General features: G+C 45.9%; 1 protein-coding gene across 3 annotated transcripts; it reads right to left on the bottom strand.

Annotated features, from left to right (window-relative positions):
• On the bottom strand, window positions 1-18,882 carry ahdc1 (AT hook, DNA binding motif, containing 1). Of its 3 annotated transcripts, XM_011481193.3 has the most exons (6): window positions 18,353-18,882; window positions 8,557-8,746; window positions 6,973-8,270; window positions 4,187-5,892; window positions 2,323-4,003; window positions 1-1,170 (listed from the first exon to the last, which is right to left on the bottom strand). In XM_011481193.3, the coding sequence occupies exons 3-5, from the start codon at window positions 8,146-8,148 to the stop codon at window positions 2,329-2,331; spliced, it is 4,557 nt and encodes a 1,518-aa protein (XP_011479495.1). In that variant the 5' UTR covers window positions 8,149-8,270; window positions 8,557-8,746; window positions 18,353-18,882; the 3' UTR covers window positions 1-1,170; window positions 2,323-2,328. The 3 variants fall into 3 exon arrangements, with proteins under 3 accessions (XP_011479495.1, XP_004074397.1, XP_011479496.1); XM_004074349.4 differs by lacking the exon at window positions 8,557-8,746 and having other exon boundaries at window positions 18,353-18,493; XM_011481194.3 differs by lacking the exon at window positions 18,353-18,882 and having other exon boundaries at window positions 8,589-8,725.
• Window positions 18,883-20,275: the final 1,393 nt, after the last annotated feature.

The following is a 20,275-nucleotide window of genomic DNA, read 5'->3' as shown; positions in this document are numbered from 1 at the left end:
TGGCAAGAACATTATGTGTATTTAAATATTTTTCACCTTAGATACATACATGATATTAACAGACTGATATACAATTTTTTTTTGTTCATCACAAAAACCACCTAACAACACAAGACCACAGAAAAAGAAGGGAGAGTGAAAAAATGAACAAGGCCCCGCCAAAATGTTGGCGTCTTGGGAGTTTCACTCCTTTCGACCCCACAGGCTAGCACACGCACACGCACACGCAGACACACACACACACAGATAGAGAATATGCACACAAATACATGCATCAGTGCAGTCACGCAAAATGCGTCCTCCGTCTTGCATTTAAACACAGAAAATAAAAGTCTCTTTGGGGCCATTGCGTAATATCAATGTCTCCTTTCCTTGTAGCGAAAACAGCAAAACACAGGATGTTGAGTCTCCATACTGCAGTCCTCCCCCTCCTCACAAAGCAGAGAAACCACGGCATAACACACATAGATGACAGGCCTCTGGAGCAACGAGAGGCCCCCTGGTTTGTAGCTGGAGTTGTATGTACAGATGCTGGTATTTCAAGAGCAGACATACTCGTATGAGACACGACACAGGAGCGCACAGAGCAGGACGTCGGCTCGGCTCGTGGTATTTTAAAAAGTTGTACTTCGGCTCAGGTACGGCTTCGATTGTGGCACAAGACAGTTAAATGAACGGAGTGCAGAATATGGTTGCTGGTTTAGCAGAGGAGGGGAAGTTGGGAGACAACAGAAAAAAACCCACATAAAAGCAAAACAACAACAAAAAAAACAGTTTTAAGAACAAAAAATGGCAAGATTTGGTGAAATACTGCAAGTTATACAGAGAGACTCAAATGGACAAAAAAAAAGTACTTTAGTCCACGAGTGCGTCAGCTCCTCTTGGCCATTCTCTCATTCCAGTGCAGAGGGTGCTCACATTTGATTTCATGTGTTTATGGCTAGGTAGTTGTCTAATCTGCACATGCATCTTTTGCGTGTGTTATTGTGTTTGTACATGCTTGGGTGTGTGGGTTGATCTTGATTGTCAGTGCTGGAGAATTAAAGCTTTAGTGTCCAAAGCTGGCAGCTAAATTCTCACCCTTCATTTCACAGTCTCTCACAAAGAAAGTCACCTTTAAAAAAGAAAGAAATGTTTGCAAATCTGTAAAAGCTTGAAATGGATGCGCACCTGTGGGGTGGGGGTGGGGGGTGGGGGTCAAAACACAGAGAAAAAGACAGAAGAAATTAAAAAGATAGCAGTAAAGGCTGGAGTGCAGTATTTTAAAACAAAAAAGACGTGGTCATCTATTGATACTACAAGATAACATGGTAAATAAACTTGTTTGTGATGTTTTGTTGCACACCTTTTCCTATAAACTTACAATATCATCTTCAGATCACCCTTTTTTATTTAATAACATTACATTGACACCTTTCCGTAAAGCCACTGTCCTGTCACACTCCCTGACCAGTTTGTCGATCCCCAATTACATGATCAAGTTAAAACAACAACAATAAAACACATCTCTAAAGGGAAACTGAATGAAATGGAGCAAAAACACTAAAGAAAATGTGTCATTGGAGCTCAGGTTGAACTTCGTTCATTGCTCTATTCATTTCTTCGTGGCATGATCCGCAGTGATGCTCAACTCTGCCTTTAATCAAAGACTGGGATCTTTCTGGTTTCACTCAAACATGTTCATATTGTACAGTAATTGGTCAATTCTGTGGTGTTGTGAAGTTTTAAAAATCTCTTCTGGAAAGAGGTGGATATGCTGATAAGTGTGCTAAACAAAAACATGCACTAGTGTGGACAAATCCACAGAGCACATTAAGCAGAAACTGTTGGCCAGATGTGCCGCAGTGTTTCTTTTTTTTTTTATTGTTTTTTTTTGTTTCGAAAAAAAGGACAAAGTAAAAACAGACTTTTAAACATTTTAGTGCCAAAGTGACATATTCTTAAACAATCTACTTTTAATTAATTTACAAATTAAACCTAAATGTTTTTATATTCTGAGGAAAAATGTCATAGTTTACATAAAGTTTTGCAATTTACTGTAGTTCCTGTAATTCTGGATTTAAAATTTAATTTATGACTTTAAAGTTATGGTTCTTGCTAGTGGCTTTACTGAAATCAAAAATTTATTGTCAATAATAGATTATCTGTTTTTAATAATTGGACAACAAACTCATTTTAATCACTAATTGTCAATTCCTGTTAGTAATTTGTCCCTTATTTAGATCTGGAAAAAAAACAACCTTCTTTAAATCTTTTCTGTCAATGCATGTTATGGTTTGGATGGTTATCTAGAAAATGCTAAATGCTGTCATATCCACTCACCTGCTGTTACAGGCTGGTGACGCTGAAGCTGTCATCACTGGCTGTGTCCAGAAGCTGGCACAACACCCCTCCACCCTGAGTCACCTGGGAGGGGTAGCGATGTCCTATGCCCTGGTAGGATTGATGGGGCAGGGAATAGCCACTAGCGTCCTCCTGGTGAGTCGAGGGGTCCAGAGGAGGTTTGGGGTAAGGGGAGAGAGGCGAGGGGCCCTGGCCTGTACTCAGGGCATGGGCTGTCAGATCCCGCTTGTTGGGAGTCATGGTGGATGGCGGACTGCGCTCCTCGTAAAGAGCAGGGGTTGCATTGGAGTGCAGGCCAGGACTAAGGTTTGGGTGTGAATGTGATGGGTGGTGCGTGTTGTGGTGGGGTTGACTGTTTGAGTGGGTGAGAAGGCTGCTCTGGAGGTGTGAGTTGGTGTGTGAGCTCATGTTCGTGTGTCCACACAGCTGTGCGCTGTGTGGATGCGTCTCACTGGGAGTCAGGTGCGCCTGTGGATGTGGAGCCGGGCTGGCGTGGGAATTAGCATGGGTGTTTCCATGAGGACTTGAGTGCGTATGCACGGGTATGGTGTTTGAGTGAGGGCTGGGGCTGCTGCTGTGTGATGTCTGTCCATACCAGTAGGGGGAGCCGCAGTAGTTGGGGGAGTCATACTGCGAAAACTGGAGGTCTTTGGGAGGGGGACGATGGGAAGGGCTTAGAGCTGTGCTGCAGTGGGGAGTTAAACGTGGTGAGGGGGAGCATGAAGGTGAGAAGGTCCTAGATGGAGCGAGGTGATAAGACTGAGGAGGCGGAGTGGGCTTAGGAGGATAAGGAGGAGATGAGACACTTGGTGAAAGAGAAGAGCAGGACTCACCAGGGTATAAAGTTGGATATCGTTCCTCAGAGGACGGTGTGGAGGGGTTGGCTGAATAAGGAGAGGGGTACTCACAGGGTTCCTGGAGGTAGCTGGAAGGTGGAGCAGGGTTTGGAGTAGTCAGAGGAGAAAGGCTGCTACTATCTCCACTATAATAGTCCAACCCCTCATGAAACAGACCAGACCCCTCTGGACCTCCAGCTGACACTACTTGTCCGACTCCTGATGCAGTGACAGCCTTCCCCCTGCCTTTGGACCCCGACGGACGCTCCCTTTGACAAGAAGATACACCTCCCCTTCCCCCTCTAGATCCCCTGCCTCGACCTCCAACACCACCGCGCTTTGGTCCAGGAGTAGGTGTAGGGGAGGGACTGGACGGGGAATCAGAATGCAAGCCAGAACCTCCCTCTTTTTCCAGCAGATATTCAGCGCGTTTTCTGCGACCTCGGCCAGGTTTGCTTGTTCCCCCACCTTGAAAAAGGACATTCTGGCTCCAGCTGTACGATGGTCCTGAGGCGCTGTCGTGCCAATCCATCATTAACTTTTCTAGGCTTGACAGGCTTGATTGACCCCTTTCACCGCTAACAGAAGCAACCTCACTCTGCTTGTATGTGACACTGGGGGCGCTGGGGGCACTGACGGTGGCCGTGGAGCCAAGATGGGAGGAGTCAGATGAGGACTCCGACAGGCTCTCTGGAAATGGTTGTCGCTTGGCCTTCTGGGGGGTGTAGTTGGAAATATCCAGGATGTCTTTTGACTCATTGGAGCCATATTCACTGAAGCCATGGTACTGAGACCCAAAGCTGTCCAATGGCCATCCACTGTGTCTGGAGAAAAAAACAGAGCATATTAGCCTATAAAAAATAACCAGTACACAGAAGTCTATGGCAGTTGAAGAAAGTCATTTGTCAGAATTCTTCGTATCATAATTCCTTATCTCATTTGTGAATTTATGACATAAATATTTGTATGTGAAGTGTAGAAAAAGTACACTATAATGAAAGTGTTACCTGTAGCTCCACTGACTGGAGTTGTACTGCTTGTAAGTCTCTGGGAAGGAGGAGCTGCCTTTAGCCAATGACATATACCCTACTCCACCAGGTGATGTGGGTCCTGTTGACTCCCCCCTCACCAAGGAGGAATGGCTCGCTGACGGATATCCACCGTAGCCCCGCTTGGCTGCTGCGTGGTAATTAGAGTAACTAACTTGACCGACAGGGGGGGTCTTACCACCATAAGCAAAGCTGCAGTCTGAGGATCTCTGTGGGACTGCAGGAGAAGAGCAGGAGTAGCCCGATGTGTAGGGACCATACGATGCTGGATGGGGGGAACTGGGGGAATGTGAGAGTGATGGGGGAGTAGATTTGGGATATGTTGAAGTGGTGGGGGATGTTTGGGCTATAGTTCCATAGCTATAAGGAGTCCTGGCTGTGGAGCAGTAAGTCTGAGCTGACCCCTCAATGCCAGAACTTGCTCCTTTATTGTTCCACTTCAAAAATGCAGGAGACCAGCTGTGGCCAGCAACTGGACTGGATGGCTCATATCCAGACGTAGATGAAGCTTTCTGTCGACCCGACTGTGAGGAAGAGATATCCAACAGGTCAGAGGAGTCGTCTGAGTCGAGCAGCGACCGAAAATATCCAGCAAAAAGACCCTGTGTGTCCTCCCCAGCTGGTCCCCCACCTCTGCCTCCACCTGGGCTGCCGTCAACACCTCCCAGTCCTACCTCGCAAGACGAAAAGCCACCCCTTGAAGATCTGCAGAGTTGAAAACCCCCCAAACCTTTCTCTTTATGAATAGTCTCTTCCTTCCCCCATCCTCCTGCTCCATTGGGCCACTCTTGCCCCATGGACATCCCAACCCCTTTAAGCACGCCGTTTTTTCTCATGCGTCTCTTTTTAACAATTTTTTCAATCCCCAGCTCTGTTCCCACCATACCACCTCCCCTCCCCACCCCTCCTCCACCAACACTCTTCCCCCTTTTTCTGGGCAACCCATGTTCCGCCAGTGGGCCCAGTTTCCGCTTCTTTCCAATTGATTCAAAAAAGTCACTGAATGTGCTTTTATTGCACTCACTGCCCCCAATCCTTCCAGCTGCTCCTCCACCTCTTCCCATGCCACCTCCTCTGCTGCCTCGTGGACGTCTATATCCAGTGAGTCTGTGAAGCAGGGTGGATATTCCTGGGTTTTCCAAAGGGACATGAAAGCTTTCCGGCTCACTGGGTGTCCAGCAGCGAGGAGGGGAGCAGCGACCGGTGGTCGGAGGCTGGCGGTTTAAAAACGCCAGCTTGGAGAGGACATCCCCATACTCTATTTTCACATCATTTGTATCGTTCACATAGGATGGATAAGGAAGTGGGAGTTTAGTCCGACGTCGCCTGCGTGGCTTTTTAGGCTGTTCTCCAGAAGCACCAGCTACCACCGGGTTTGCAGGTTCCACCTGAATTCCTGGCACCGGCTGTTTGGGCGGTCTCCCTCTCCTACGTTTGAGAATAACTGGCAGTTCTCCAGGGGGGAACATCACCATAACACTTTTTCCATTGTTCTTCATGCGAAGAAGAGCAGTTGGCTCTCGGACTGCGTCAGAGCCCTCTAGAGTGCTATCGTTACTTTTCTCCACCCCTGTTACTGTCTCCACGTTGGAAATTTTGTAGCTCTTCTGTCTGCGGCTTAAGCTCACAGGAATGCGTGGCACCTTGACAACAATCTTCCTTACCTGAGAAGCAGAGAAAACAGTTAAAAAAATGCAGGAGTAAATAGCACTTACATGCTTCTGTGTCATAAAAGCACGGATAGTTTTAAAGGCCCACTCCGTTTATCTTTTGATCTATTTTAAAAGCATTCTCAGTTTTCTTCTAATTATGATTATGCTGTTTTTAAGAAAAAATAAATAAAAAATATCTTTGTTTTACATAGTTTCTATAGAGCACCAGTAGTTCATTAGAAACTCCCATCTTAGTTGTGGAAGGGAATGTTGCCAGAGAGTAAGCCTGGCCTCATTTCCCATCATCCTTTTGTTAACATGCTCTCCAGGTAGCTTACAGCCCCTCATAACCCAACCACCTAAGTCACAGCTACAGGTTTTTTTCCAACAGCATTTTTTCATCTGCTCCTGGTTCACAATAAATTTGAATAAAAATTACTCAGATATCCTATCTTAATCTTGATTTTCTTTTAAACATCTCTTCCATCAGGAGAAAATGTCACAAGAACATGTTAAAAATACCAAAAACACAAGTTTCATCCATGCATGTCTATAATATACAAATGCAAATTTAAATTAAAAATATCCTAGAGAGAGAGAGAGAGAGAGAGAGAGATGCTTTTAGCAGAGCTGGTTAGGTCAATTTTTTAGATAAATCGTGCATTTTGTGGTACAATCACCAAATTTAGCATGGATGTACCTTAGTATCCCCTCTTTCCAAAAAGGCATGTTAGCCACGAGAAAAATCCATACATTTAATTGTTGCAAAAATATTCAACTTCTATTTGCCCCAGTCCCAACATGGACTGTTAATGCACAAAATGCAGTATTTTACCTACAGAATACTATTAATGTTATGTTACATATATATTATTATTATTTTGGGATTTCTTGTGGCTAGCATGCTTTTCTGAAAGAGGCGATCCTAAGGTACATCCATGCCAAAAGTGGTGCTTGAACCACAAACGCGATTATGTTATTAACCGGCCTCACTAGCAATAACATGTTGAAAGAACACAAAAACCACGATTTTCATTGGAGTGGGTCTTTAACAATGAACCAGAAGGGCATAGAAACATTAGGAAAACGTACACCAACAAAACGTCCTCGTCTGCTGTTGCTGGGAGGACACACCCCCAGTTCTTCCTTAATCGTCAACATAGGTGCAGGGCCAGAGGATGTAAATGAGTGAAGAGGAGCGGCTTGGTGGTAGATCGCCTGGGCTGCCTGACGCTGTCTCATTACACTCTTAGGTCCTGGTTTATGGGCAGGTTTCACTGTGGGTCTGCATCTGGATTTAGGACCTGGTTTATGCCCAAGTCTGGGTCCAGGTTTAGGCAGAGCTTTGGGGACGGGTTTAGGTGTGGATAAAGGAAGAGCAACATTGGAGTGACAGGTAGGTGTGGGTAGAACAACCTCCACAGGTGGATGCTCTTTTTCATTACCAATAGCCACCGCCTCCTCTTTAACCCTCCAGATCTTCTTATTCAGTATTTCCTCCTCCTTGTCCCCTCCCTTATCTCTCCCCTCTTTTTTTTCATTTTCGTCTATGCTTCGGCGCAGGCGGGAGGATTTGCGCAGGTGACAGCGGAAGCGAGGACGGCCAGAGCTGCGGAGTGCATATTTCTTTTCTGTCTCTGCAGGGAGAGAAGAAGAGTCTGTGTTTGGGTTTGGGGCTAGACAAAGGGTCGAGGGGGACTCTGTCTCCTCAACCCGCGCGGGGCCTGCCAGCTGATTGGTGGAGGCAGGATGATTGCCAAGTGCAAGTGACAAAGGTTGAGATGAGGTTGTGTGCATGGCCTCTGATGTGAGAGTTTTGGTCATTTCTGAGCTTATGGAACTCGGATGTGAGCTAATTTCCATATGTCCAAAATTATCTGTGTGCTGAAAAGCCTGCGCGTGCACGTCTGGGTCCATGTGTGTTTGCATGCTCTTGGGTGTGTACTCAAATGTGTTGCTTTCCGCAGTCGTATGGGTCTCGGTCACCCTCTGCCAGCATGTGCCATGCTGAAACCTCCTCTGCAGATGGACGCCGTTGGCTTGGGCAGACGGAGGGGTGGAGGAAATGTCATCTGGAGTCGTGGCTGTCAGTCCATCACAGGAGTGATCCTGGAACTCCCTCTGCAGCACGAGCTCTTCAGACCAGAACTCAGGTAACTCCAGCCTCTTAGTCCCCGCTGCACAGACCCCCTCCTCAGGCCAGGTTTCACTGCAACCCACTGAAGGCCCAGGCTGTCCTGGATGTAGATGACCTGACAGGCCGCTCATTCAGTGTAAAGTTTAGTTGGTTGTAAGGCAAAAACAGTAAAAGTTGCTTCCAGATCTTGTGAATGAGTATTTCCTGTAGGAATGTGTCCTCTAGAGCTGGAAAGAGCAGAAGATTCACCCACCTAGGGATAGAAATGGGTGATAAAATCAACCAGGGATGTCTTACAAGTTTCTTGACATCACTCAGCTGAATTAAAATCCCTGAATCCAAACCATGTCTATCTATAAATTACACGCCAGTTAACATCCAGCACATACAAATCTAACTTTTGCAGCCCAGATGGAAATTTACTTGTTAGATAGTTGTTACCATATCTGGCAGCAGGCCATAAACCGACTCTATAATGCACCCTGTCTTATTAACTGTGCCACCCACACAGCAGCATTACAACATTAGATTACATTTACCATTCATATCCTGCTCAGTCGGATGCTTTTACCGAAAAGGCTGAGGCACTGATTTTGATTCTGGGTTGAGCCTCACTCTGTCTGCCTGACTGGCTCTGTTCTGCAGGGGATCATTGGGTCATCAATACTGCAGTGGAGAGCTCACATACTTCTCTCTCTTCCCTCTGCTTCTGTCTTTTGCCCATGGTTGCTACGGCAAGAAAAGGAAGGACACAAAGACAGACAGAGGAAGGGACAGAGGGTTGAAGAACGGTGGGGAGGTGGAGCAGAAAGAAAAAGAGAATAGGAGATTAGTATATGATGTCAGACCGCGCATCAAGCCAGACAAGAACCAGTTTTTTGGAGCTGGCTGCATCTCCCATCATGCAATCACTAAACTCCAGGAGTGACTTGAATTTTAATTTAATTTTTTTTTTTTAACAAGATTTCAGTTTAGTTTATGTGTTTTTAACAGAATCAACATGAGACTTGAAAGGCGTTAAACTGTATTTAGATCTACGCTGTTGATCAGAACTGACAGGCTTACATGTTGTGTGCAGCCTGTTTTGGACACATACCTTCAGCTGCGCCAAAATTCAGTGTCAATGCACATGCTTTACATGAAATAATAGCAGCAATAAAATCAACAAATTCACAAAGTATCACAAATCGCCCAGACAATCGAAACTCTATTATAAAGCAACACCTAATTGGATCGGTTTGTGTTGTGTCAACGATCAGTGCCACTAGGGGGTAGCAAAGAAGCAATGAGTGAAAAGGTGTTAAAGGATGAACAGATGAAGGTGACACAAAGACAGGAGTGATTGAAAATGTAAAGGAAACCCAAAGGAGACGAGAGACACCTCTTCTGTGTCACTCAAAAAAGGAAAGAAGTTTGATTTTTTATTTTAATAATTGGACCACGTGGAGATGCATGTGACTGCAAGCTGGTCAAACACGAACACGCCTGCTACATTTGAAAACAGAAATGCTGGCTCCAGCACTGTAGCACGCACTCCACATTCAGGAAAATTACATCCATTGTCAGATCTCTGCCTCCCTCTCCAACATATGGCTCTGATTAGGAGGGAGGAAAAGAGGACGGAGAGCAAGAGAAAGAAATAGAAAACGATGAGGAAAAGGAGGGGGAGAAAAGAAGGGATTGAATGAATGGAGAAGAACGCTGACAAGGTGAGAAGAAGCACAAGAAAGTGAAAGAAAAAAACGGGGAATAATCAATATTGAATGGATTGTCAGAGGCGGACAGTTTGGGGAGGAAGGAGACAAAGTTGAAGAGGAGGATAAAGAGTAAGAGTGGGAGAGTTTTGGGTCTGCACACATGAAGTGGAGTAACCTCTGTTGCTCTGAGGAATGACACAACTGGGACAGACAAGCATGGAGCCTAACACACACACTACACACATTTCTTTAACCCCTCACCCATTCTCCCCCCTTCATGCCCACCACCTTACTCCCATCTCTCCCGTTCTCACTTTCTCTACGGTCTAATTAACAGGATTCATTAATTAGGGCTTCATCTGACCACTTTGTGAGAGACGGAGAGGAGCACATGCTTTAATTAAACATCGCATCACATGTGCTTCCACATAAGAGGACACACTGTCACTCCCAGACACACAAGCGACACATACCAGCACACACATGCAAATATACCCCCGCAGCTTCATCCTCCCACACACTGATTTACACATAAAGACAGACACGGCACACACACGCGGATGCACTTGTGCACGGACACACACAAAAACAAAGACACACATGCAAATGCCCCTCTCCTGAGCTCCGCGGGGGGCATCCTGACAGGGTTTCGATTCGAGCCAATCAATCCCGCCATGATTCATTGTTTGAGCAAAACACTCCTCCTGGCATCCATCAGCCGCCATCGCAATATAATCATACGTGTTTTGGTGCATTTTGCTGTGGATGGCTCTGAGGCTCGGGAACACACAGTTGTGCAGCATTGTCTTGGTGAATGCGGCCGATGGTGTGCTCTGCTCCCACATGATGATCCGTTGAAACAGCTTCACAAAGAGAAGCTCTCCAAAGAATACTGCTTGATCAGTTTTGATCTTGGGAAATGTTTAACTTTCTTAAAGTTTTTTCCATGTGCGCACATAAGAAGAGGTGACATGCCACAGAGTACGCGTTAGGGTGTTCAGGACAGCTTCCTGTTTGGGAGACTGTCCTGGTGTGTTCAGTTGAGGGAGGGGGGCACAATGACTCTGTACATTGTAGTTGTTCTGGCACATCTACTTTCTTCATATCTACCTTGTTGGCACAAAGACTTGCAGACTCCCAGGCCTGCCAGCAGAAATCCTCAATGAGGAAGTAGACCTTGTGTGTACGTGCATGTCTTTACTTGTGCACACGTGTGTGTGTGTGTGTGTGCGTGTGTGCTTGGTAGTGTGTGTCTTCCTGGGTGTGTTTGTAAAAAGCACTCAGTGAGCTCTAACGGGTGTGCAGTTGTTGCTAAGAGACAGGCAGCAGCAGTGAAACAGCATGAGGTGGGGGGGGGGGGGGCATAGAGGAGAGAGGAAAAAAAGAAGGGGGTGAGGAGAAAAGGGGGGGGTCTCTACCAAGAGGGTTAGACAGATAAGAAAGAGGATGGGGGGGGCGGGGGACAGACAGATAGCAAAAGTGTGTGCGAGGTGAGGCCAGAAGAGAGGAAAAGGTGGGAAGGGGGAAGTGGGTCAGGGGGTCCGCAGAGACTGAATGACACTGCGCGGAAATGCAGCTAGCATCAGTGGTGTCGTTCCTCCAAACCACCTAAAACCCTGATGCAACATCCACCTCCTGCTCCAATCGCATCAAACCTTTCGAGAGTCTTCTGAGAAAAAGATAAATGAATTAAAAACTTTAAACTACAACAGAGGTAGAAAGGAAAAAGAAAAGCTCCAAAGTTCTGTAAGAAATTTTAAGGAAAAGTTGTTCCCTTCAACTACATCAACCTGTTTTGACAGTCAAACTTTATATGAAGAACAATGTGGAGGAGCGGCACCTTAAAAGGTTAAGGACGGTGCACAAATAGATGACAGGGTTGTAAACTTTAAATGTATGGGGTGAGGAGTCGAGGCGCCTGAGAACCCACAGCTGTTGCATCATTTTGTCAGAGTTGCTCAAAGGTGCAAACAAAAAAAATAAAAAAACATAGAAGTCTCAATTATACCGACAGCAACTTAGAGGAGACTTTGGGAAATGTTGAAATGAATTTTATATTACTTTTTAGTTTTTCTTTATCCTTTCATATCTTCTTTAGTAAAACCTTTTTCTCTTTTAATCAGATGTAGCTCTTCCTTTTTATTTTAAACATGTTTTTGTACGAAATGTATCTGGATTGCCTGAAACTGTCTTGCTTTTGTGTGTTATTTCATTTAAATGCATACAGGGCTAGGAAACTCGCATTCAAGGGACCTCATCCAATGAAAAGTCTATATAAATGAACTTAAATGCACGTTGCAGGTTTTCACGTTGAAAACTCTCACGTTTATGCTCCGGTACGCAAGTCCAAATATATTTGTATCTATGGTAAAAGTGTTTCCAGTGGTCTTTTAATTGTCGTTATGCCATTTTTAGCGAAAATCAAAAAGCCTGAGTCGTTTTCTTAAGACATATTTTCTCCAGAGCGTCTGAAATTCATCAGAAATTCGCCTCTGATTTGTGTGTGGGAGGGCGACTAATCATCCCTTTGTTTACATTCTCTCCCGCTAGCTTACAGCCTCTCACAATTCCAAGTTCACACTAGCAGTGCAACAAAAATGGCAACCAATATTGGAGCTATCCAGCCGTTCAGTTTCGACCCAGATGCCAGCTCAGACATGGAAAATGAGGACGTTCATGGATCTATTTGTCTATAAGTGGATCCATCAGAAGGCATTTCAGTTTTTGCTTTTTTTAAAACAGCAGCTTTTTAACTGCAACTGATGCATCACTATTTAATTACTTTATTTATGTCCTTCATCATGAGAAAAATGCTACCAAGAACATGTTCAAAACAACAAAAACATGATTTTTTTTTATTGAATGGGTCGTTACGTCTGTTTTCAGGCTCTACGAACCATTGAAAGTTAAACCAGTTGAACTTAGTTCAATCAGAGACTTTGTTGTGACGTATGGATGCCGTCCTTTTTAATTCCTAAAAGTGCCAACCGTTTAAAAATGGATTGTGAAGAAGAAATTAATAATTGCGACACTAAATCTTTCATACATCGGAATAGAGCTGTGAAAGAAAAAACCTTGAGCGAGATTCGCAAGATTTGCATCACTTCGACATTTCACATCAAGGCTCTTCCAACTGCGCAAGTATTGGTTAGTGACAGTCCAGTGTGAACACTGTATGCTAAAAGCGTGTTTATGAATGCCTGTTTAGCGTGTTCTTGATTGCGTGACAAATGTGTACACAGCATTAGGCAACAATTCCTCCCCTTACCGATAGGCTGTTTTATTTTCTGATAGTGCTGTGTCATGCACATTGTTGTGGATATATTTTGAGGTTAAAAAATTGCCTGGTGTTGGGTTGCATTACAGAAGAAACCAGTCAACTCAATCAACCAGATCCTTTTCAACTATTATTTTGCTTTGTTTTTGTAGAATAAGTGGGTTAGATTCGGTGGAAGAATATACTGCAACATATACTGCAACATGCACTGTTTTGTAACTACAGGACCTCAAATGGGACAATCCAAATTCTAGCTCCACATCCGGCCTTGATGCGCATTTTCTTCCAACTTAAACTGTCTCAGAGCTGTGGTTCTGAGCTGCTGTCCATCAGAAAGTAACCAACCAAACCTCATCCCCTCCATCCACAATCTCCTTCATTCTGACCTCCCCGCTCAGCCACCCTCCCCCCCCCACCCTGAGAAAACTACCACTACCTCCCCAGCTGCAGGAAATTCCTAATGATCTCCATCATCAGTGTGTGTGCTGCATCTCCTGCCAAGAGCAAGCTCACGCACGCACCACAAACGTGCACACGGAGAGATCAACACACATTTGCAGACAAACAAAAAAGGCAGACAGACGCTCAGACTTCACACGGAGCAGATCCACTGGCAGCTCAGCCAAGGATGCACACAGGGGACGGGAAGAAGTAGCTCCTAACGTAAAATCAGGACCTCCCACACCCCCACTCTTGCGGTCGACCTGTCTTTCCTATCATTTTACATAAATGCTATTTTAGGACAAGAGAGCAGTAATACCCCCTTCCTTCCTCAGACTCACACCAATTGTCTTACTCACTGCTCCCCCTCTGATCCCTCCAAAACCGCCGCCCCCTCCAACTCCAACTTTCTCAACAACAACACAGCAACCCCTCCTGCATCTTCAGTCCCCTCCGACACCCCCCACCCCCACCCCACCTCTCCTGCAGGCAGTTTCCTGGCGCTGCTGATGGCAGGCTCAGTCCTCACGCAGGTCATGTGACCAACTGCACCAGCTGGGAACAGGAGTGAGCACATGTGTGCACAAGAACGACACACGGGGATGTGTTTTGAAACAACTGAAAACACATGCAAGCACAGGAGGTCCTGACCAAGTATTTTAGGTGCAAACAGAGCACACACCACTTTAAAAGCACATGTGCTGTCCGACGCACGAGTCGAATGCTTGGACCCTGGCGTGCTTTCAGACCTTGAGGCCAGTGTGTTGGAGAGGGGCCTCTGTGCAGCGGCCCTGACTTCCTGACTCCTCCTCTTCCCTCCGTACTCCTGTTCCACAGTTGCTGTGGGAAACGCTGCAGCAGTGCCCGTTGCCAAGGAGAAGACTGCTGGCTGTTTGAACAACAATGGCCGCCTTGTGAGCATTCCAACTGTAGGAACTGACAGCTCATCAGCCACAACCTCAACATGCACACCTCTTGCCGCACACCGACGCCACTCCAGTCTACCCCTCCAGTTCTTGGCCCCCCGAGTCTGAGCGAAGCAACACGTTCAGACTCCAACACAATGAGGCAGGAGCACATCTGTGACCGCTCTAAGGAATGATGACTTCTGCTGAGAGAACAAGATACCCCTCCATCCCTCTGTCTCTCCTTCTACCTGCATCTCTTTTCCATATCCCTCTTTCTCACACACAGTGCGCAGTGCATTCATCCATCTTCCCCCTTCTTCTTGACTACTCTCTGTCTTTCCCTCGTATCTCCTCCTCTCTCCTCCCCCTCCACAGCCCCTGGTTTCACTCCCTTTCCTTCTCAGGAAGTGTGTTCTCACTCTCACACACACACACACACACGCGCACACACACACACAATCTCTCCTGGAAGGTAGCGATTCTCTTCGTCCCTTGGGGGCAGACACTTCCTCAGAGAAGGAGGGAAAAAGGAGAGAAGAAAGAGAAGCAGAAGCGAGGATGGAGAAGGATGAGGAGGAAGGCAGAGGAGAGGTAGAGTGAAAACTGTATTCACGGCTGGGATTTATAGACAGACCCCTTAGTGCTCTGATTATCTGCTCATATTGATGGGACGACATTGAAGCCACGCTGGTGGAACACAGAAACTGCACTGAAGTCAAATTAGCTTGCAGTGCGTGTGTGTGTGTGCGTTTTTGTGGGGTGGGTGGGAAGGGGGTTCTCTGCTTATCCTCTGACTCACTGTTATCAAACACACATACCCAGACATATTTTTTCACAACACAACTCTAACAAACAAAAACGAACGCTCACAAGAATCAAACTCACTGTAAGGTGTAATGGTCTGCAAATTGGTGTGAGTGTGTGTGTGTGCCAGCAGGTGTGTGTTGACTACCAGACAGTGAGAGGAGATGCTTGTGTGTGTGTGTGTGTGTGTGTGTGTGTGTGTGTGTGTGTGTGTGTGTGTGTGTGTGTGTGTGCGTGTTTTCCCCATCTCTCGCCCCTGTTTAATAATTGAGCTGATTCTGTCCAGCTTGTTAGGGAGGTACACAGCAGCTTCACACTCCGTCTTTCTTTTTCTCTCATCCCCTCACGCGCTCCATCTATCCCTCCTTTCCCCTCCACCTCCCTGCTCCGTCTTCATTTATCACTTTTTCTCCTCCCTGACCCCTCTGTCCTATCTCTAGCCCTCCTCCACCCCCCACCCCCCCACACCACCCCTCCAGTGCCTTTGCAAATCTCTCCTGTTCTTTGACCTCTCGCGGCTTCACTCTCCTTCCATCCATCCCGCTGCCCTCCATCATCCCTCTCCTCCTGCCTCGCTCCATCCTCCAGAGGTGAGAGGTCGGCTCTTCCTCTCTGCTGTCAGACTCAAACCGGCTGCAACCAGCCTCACTTGGAGGGGGGGGGGGGGGTGTTAGTCAGGGAGACAAGGAGAAAGAGAAGCCAGGTGAGGAAGGACACACAGGAAGGGGAAGGAAGGAGGCAGAAGAAGAAGGTGAGGAAGGGAATGACAAAAAAAGAGTGATGAATGGGGGCAGAGGAGGCTGAAGGAATTGAGAGACGAGGGGGGGGCGCTTCTTTTGAGTCACTGCCTTTGGCGCGGAGGAGCCGTTTTATGAATGTATCGTGTGGGAGGTGACAGAATGGAGCATACAAACACAGCTCACACTAATGCTAAATGGCTGTTGTGTGTTTGTGTGCAAGTGTGTGTGTGGGAGTGGAGCCACATTTACCTGCTTGTGGGAAAATCTATTTCACTTCAGGTGACTTAAATTAATACGGGAAAAATAACAGAATTCCTAACATCCGGGTCAAAAAATACCTAATTAGTCTTGTTAGGAGTTGCAGCAAACATCGAAAGTGTTAATGTACTCAAAAATATAGTTTCAATTAGGAGAAAAAGAAGAGGTTAATATGTAAAAAAAATCTTTGTCTTTTTTAACAGCACTGCAGTATAATCCTCACTGTGTTCTCCAAGCCATCTGCTGACAGCTAAGGCGTATCCTTAAGAAAGCTCAACCAACTTCTTCTCCTGTGTGGAGACTGGAAACTGCACCAGAAATCAATTTCTGCAATGTTCGGGACGATTTTAAAGTTCTGAAAAAATTTGAATCTGTTGTATTTGTTAAAAAGAAGGGGTGATATTTCTCTTTTGTGAATATTCAGAGTGGTGGGTGAGGCTCACAAAGCCAGCAGTGAGTGCATGGAAGCTGGGCGGTAAATCAACAGGGAAGCTTAGTTGAAGGTTGTTTTTCTTGCATTTTGAGAAGATAAGCACTGGAAAAATGTTCTTTTTGATTTCTATTGTTACTGTATTTGGGGTTAACTGATGTTATTTAAGCCAAAAGAAGATAAATAGAGTCTAGATTGGGGCACTAAGGGTGAACCAACTTCCCCCTCTTCTGTGATGAGTTAAAACAAACCTCCAGATTCAACAGGTTGCATGATCACGAATTCAATTGAGAACTTTACAAAGGAAATCACAGGACGTCCAAAAAAGTGTGTGTGTGTATATGTGTGTGCACACATATATGTTGTAGTCCATCTTTCCTATCGCCATGACAACGTCCATATCAAGAGGGCGTCTGACTACAGCAACCTGACATGCTGATTGGTAGAGAGAGGAAACAGGTGATTGGTTGAGCTGTTGGCTGTCATATCAGCAGAGTGTATCTTTGTGACATTGCAAAGCACGCACACATAGTTACACACACACACACTTCGGCTTGGCTGTGCCGTCAACCAACACGCCTACAAACTGCAGCAATGTGCAAACAAAAGGTATGCTCCCCGCACGCACTTGGCAAGTGTGCGCGTCCTCGTGCAAACGCACGCACACAGATCTGAGATGTGCTAGGTGTGCTGACCCTGCCAATGAGGACAGGAGGAACATCAACTGAGCTACAAGGCCGTTGCTATGACAACTAGCCCCACTCACACAGGTAGAAAGCACAATAGGCCTAAGCTGTTATATGTTCACATTCTCTCTGTTTGTGACACATACAGACCCACACTTTTGCACGACAACACGTTTAAGACAAGTCTTTCAGTCAGAGGCTGAATGCCAAGGAAAGACCATTTCCTTTTCATTCCACCACTCACAGTGCTGAAATTTCACATCATGTCCAAGTGGGGGCTGCAAATGAGAAAACTCAGCTTTCAATCAGTGGCTGAGAGCGTGAGACTGTCTGTGTGAGACAGACAGACAGGCAGACAGAGCAGCACTCTGCATACTAACGCCACCTGCATCCCAGCACTTGCTCTTAGGGGCCTTCAGGTGGTCAGCTGCCACTGATGTGGACTCCTCTAATCCCTCTCCTTCCCCCTCCTCGGACCACACAGAGGTACTGATAATGACCACGACACCGGCTCTGCTGCCACTGCAGGATGTGCTGCTGCCTGATTTCTGCCATGCAGACCCAAAGAGCTCTTCAGGTCTGCAAATATCAGTCCACCAACAGGGGTTTGGGCTCACAGCCCAAACATCTGCAAGGTGTCACTGCTCTGCATCAGAAAAGTCCCTCCACAGGTAAAGCCCTGTGGAGACAGCAGATAAATGAAAAAAGAAAAAGGTGTGTGCTGCTGCCTTATCAACAGGGTGATAAAAACGCCAAAAATTCTCATTGGAGGAAAAGAAGGAGGAAAAAAAAACAGGTGGGGATTTACAAGGTTTTCTGCGTGCTAATTCAACCAAACTGCGCAAGTGGGCTTTTGTTTGTTTGTGTGTCTGTGTGTGCGTCTTTGTGTGTATCATCATCTCATTTGTAACTACACACGCTGCATGCCTACAGTTAAGCCAAGATGACCCAGCAGCACGAGCAGTGCGCAACCGGGTTTGTGTTGGAGAAAAAAACAGAGGAAAGTGCAGACAGATGTGTGCTGCACAGCTGTCTTAATAGTCAACAGTGGGATTTAAATAATGGTTTATGATATGCATACAAGGCGTACTTACCGGGAGGGAAAGTCTGATGGAGGAGAAGGGGAGGGGGGGGGTGCTCCCGCTGCGCGCTGGAGGTGTCAGCGCTGGCTGGTGGCGGTGCTCACTCCTCTTCTCACCCGGGTCACGCAGCCGCTGGCGAGCAGCATTTCCCCGTCATGCGAGCTCCCCGCGTCGGAGGAGCAAGTGTCCTCCCACTTTCAGTGGCAACGCTGCCCCTGCTCTCCGCCGTGCGCCACCGTCTCAACAGAAAACCCTCACATCAATCTCTGCACCCACAACGCGAAAGAAAGAAAAAAAAGAGAGGCAATTTAAGGTGAAAAAAAAAACATTTAAAAAAAAAAGGAGGTTCTGTCACAATCTTCTTCTTCCCGCTGAAGGCACTGACATGCCCGCGCTGAAGCCCCGCGCAGCGCTGCTGCTGACAGCCTCGGGACTCCCCAGAATGCGGGAGGCGAATATCGACCGTGCGCCTCTGCGTTTGAAGCTCTCTGTCTGCTGAGCGCCCCAGCTTCGCTGTGCCGTTTTCAACGTGTCTGCCTGTCAAATCCATCCGGGCACCCGTAGCTGCCTCTGCCTCAGTACCCGCGGGAAGTGTAGTTCGTTAAGAAAGAACGAGAATTTCTGAGGATTTTTGCCTTGAAAACTTAAAAACTCCTATATTATTAGCAAACTTTTCAATTACAAATACCTTAAAATAAATATTTACTCGAAATAAATATACCAAAGGGCATTTTTGATCTACTAGCTTGGCAAGCATTGTAAGAAAGTTTGTCAAAATAAAGCCATATCACAAAAGATAACCAAAAATATATAGGAAAAAAAAACTGAGAAAACAGAGGATGTTCATCTTGAAATAGGCTTAAGATAAAAACACCTGAGACTGGTTGTAATTAGCTCCATTTAAAGTAGTTTTATTTCATTATTCTTTTGCTTATTTTTTTATTTAAGAAAAACGTACAAAGCTACACTTTCCCATAGTATTTATTTACTATTTTGTTTGTAATATTTGATTCTGCACATCAATATATATATATATATATATATATATATATATATATATATATATATATATATATATATATATATATATATATATATATATATATATATATATATATATATATATATATATATATATATATAAATATATATGTGCGTGTGTGTGTGTCTGTGTGTCTGTGTGTGTAACTGTAACGAATATATTTTAAAAAAACGCCCCTCTCACCCTCCGCGGGTGGTTTCTCCTCCAAGCTCGGGTCCTCTACCAGAGGCCTGGGAGCTTGAGGGTCCTGCGCAGTATCTTAGCTGTTCCTAGCACTGCGCTTTTCTGGACTGAGAGGTCTGTCGTCTTTCCAGGTATCTGTTGTAGCCACTCCTCTAGCTTGGGGGTTACTGCCCCAAGTGCTCCAATTACCACAGGCACCACTGTCACCTTCACTTTCCAGGCTTTCTCCAGTTCTTTTCTGAGTCCCTGGTATTTCTCCAGTTTCTCATGTTCCTTCTACCTGATGTTCCCATCGCTTGGCACTGCCACATCCACCACAACGGTTTTCCTCTGTTCTTTATCCATCACTACAATGTCTGGTTGGTTCGCCATTACCATCCTATCAGTCTGGATCTGGAAGTCCCACAGGATCTTTGCCCTCTCATTCTCTACCCCCTTCGGAGGTGTTTCCCATTTTGACCTTGGGGTTTCCAGTCCATATTCTGCACACATGTTCCTATAACCCTTGTGCTATCCTAGGCACTTTAACATTGGGAGTTGGGTCATCTAGACCCACTAAACAGTGCGCTGAACCTTTTTTCTTCAGTGATTCGTGATCTTCACTGGTGTCCATGGATTACATGAAATCTTTCCACCTTTATCCACCTTTGTCATGGTAGGGAGAACACGTCAATGCAAGAGTGGGGTCATCTAAGATAGCAAAAGGGGTA

Source organism: Oryzias latipes, chromosome 11, assembly GCF_053564925.1.
Source record: "Oryzias latipes strain Hd-rR chromosome 11, Olatipes_Hd-rR_3.1".
NCBI classification, from domain to species: Eukaryota; Metazoa; Chordata; class Actinopteri; order Beloniformes; family Adrianichthyidae; genus Oryzias; species Oryzias latipes.
This window is presented reverse-complemented; position numbering and strand designations above follow the sequence as displayed.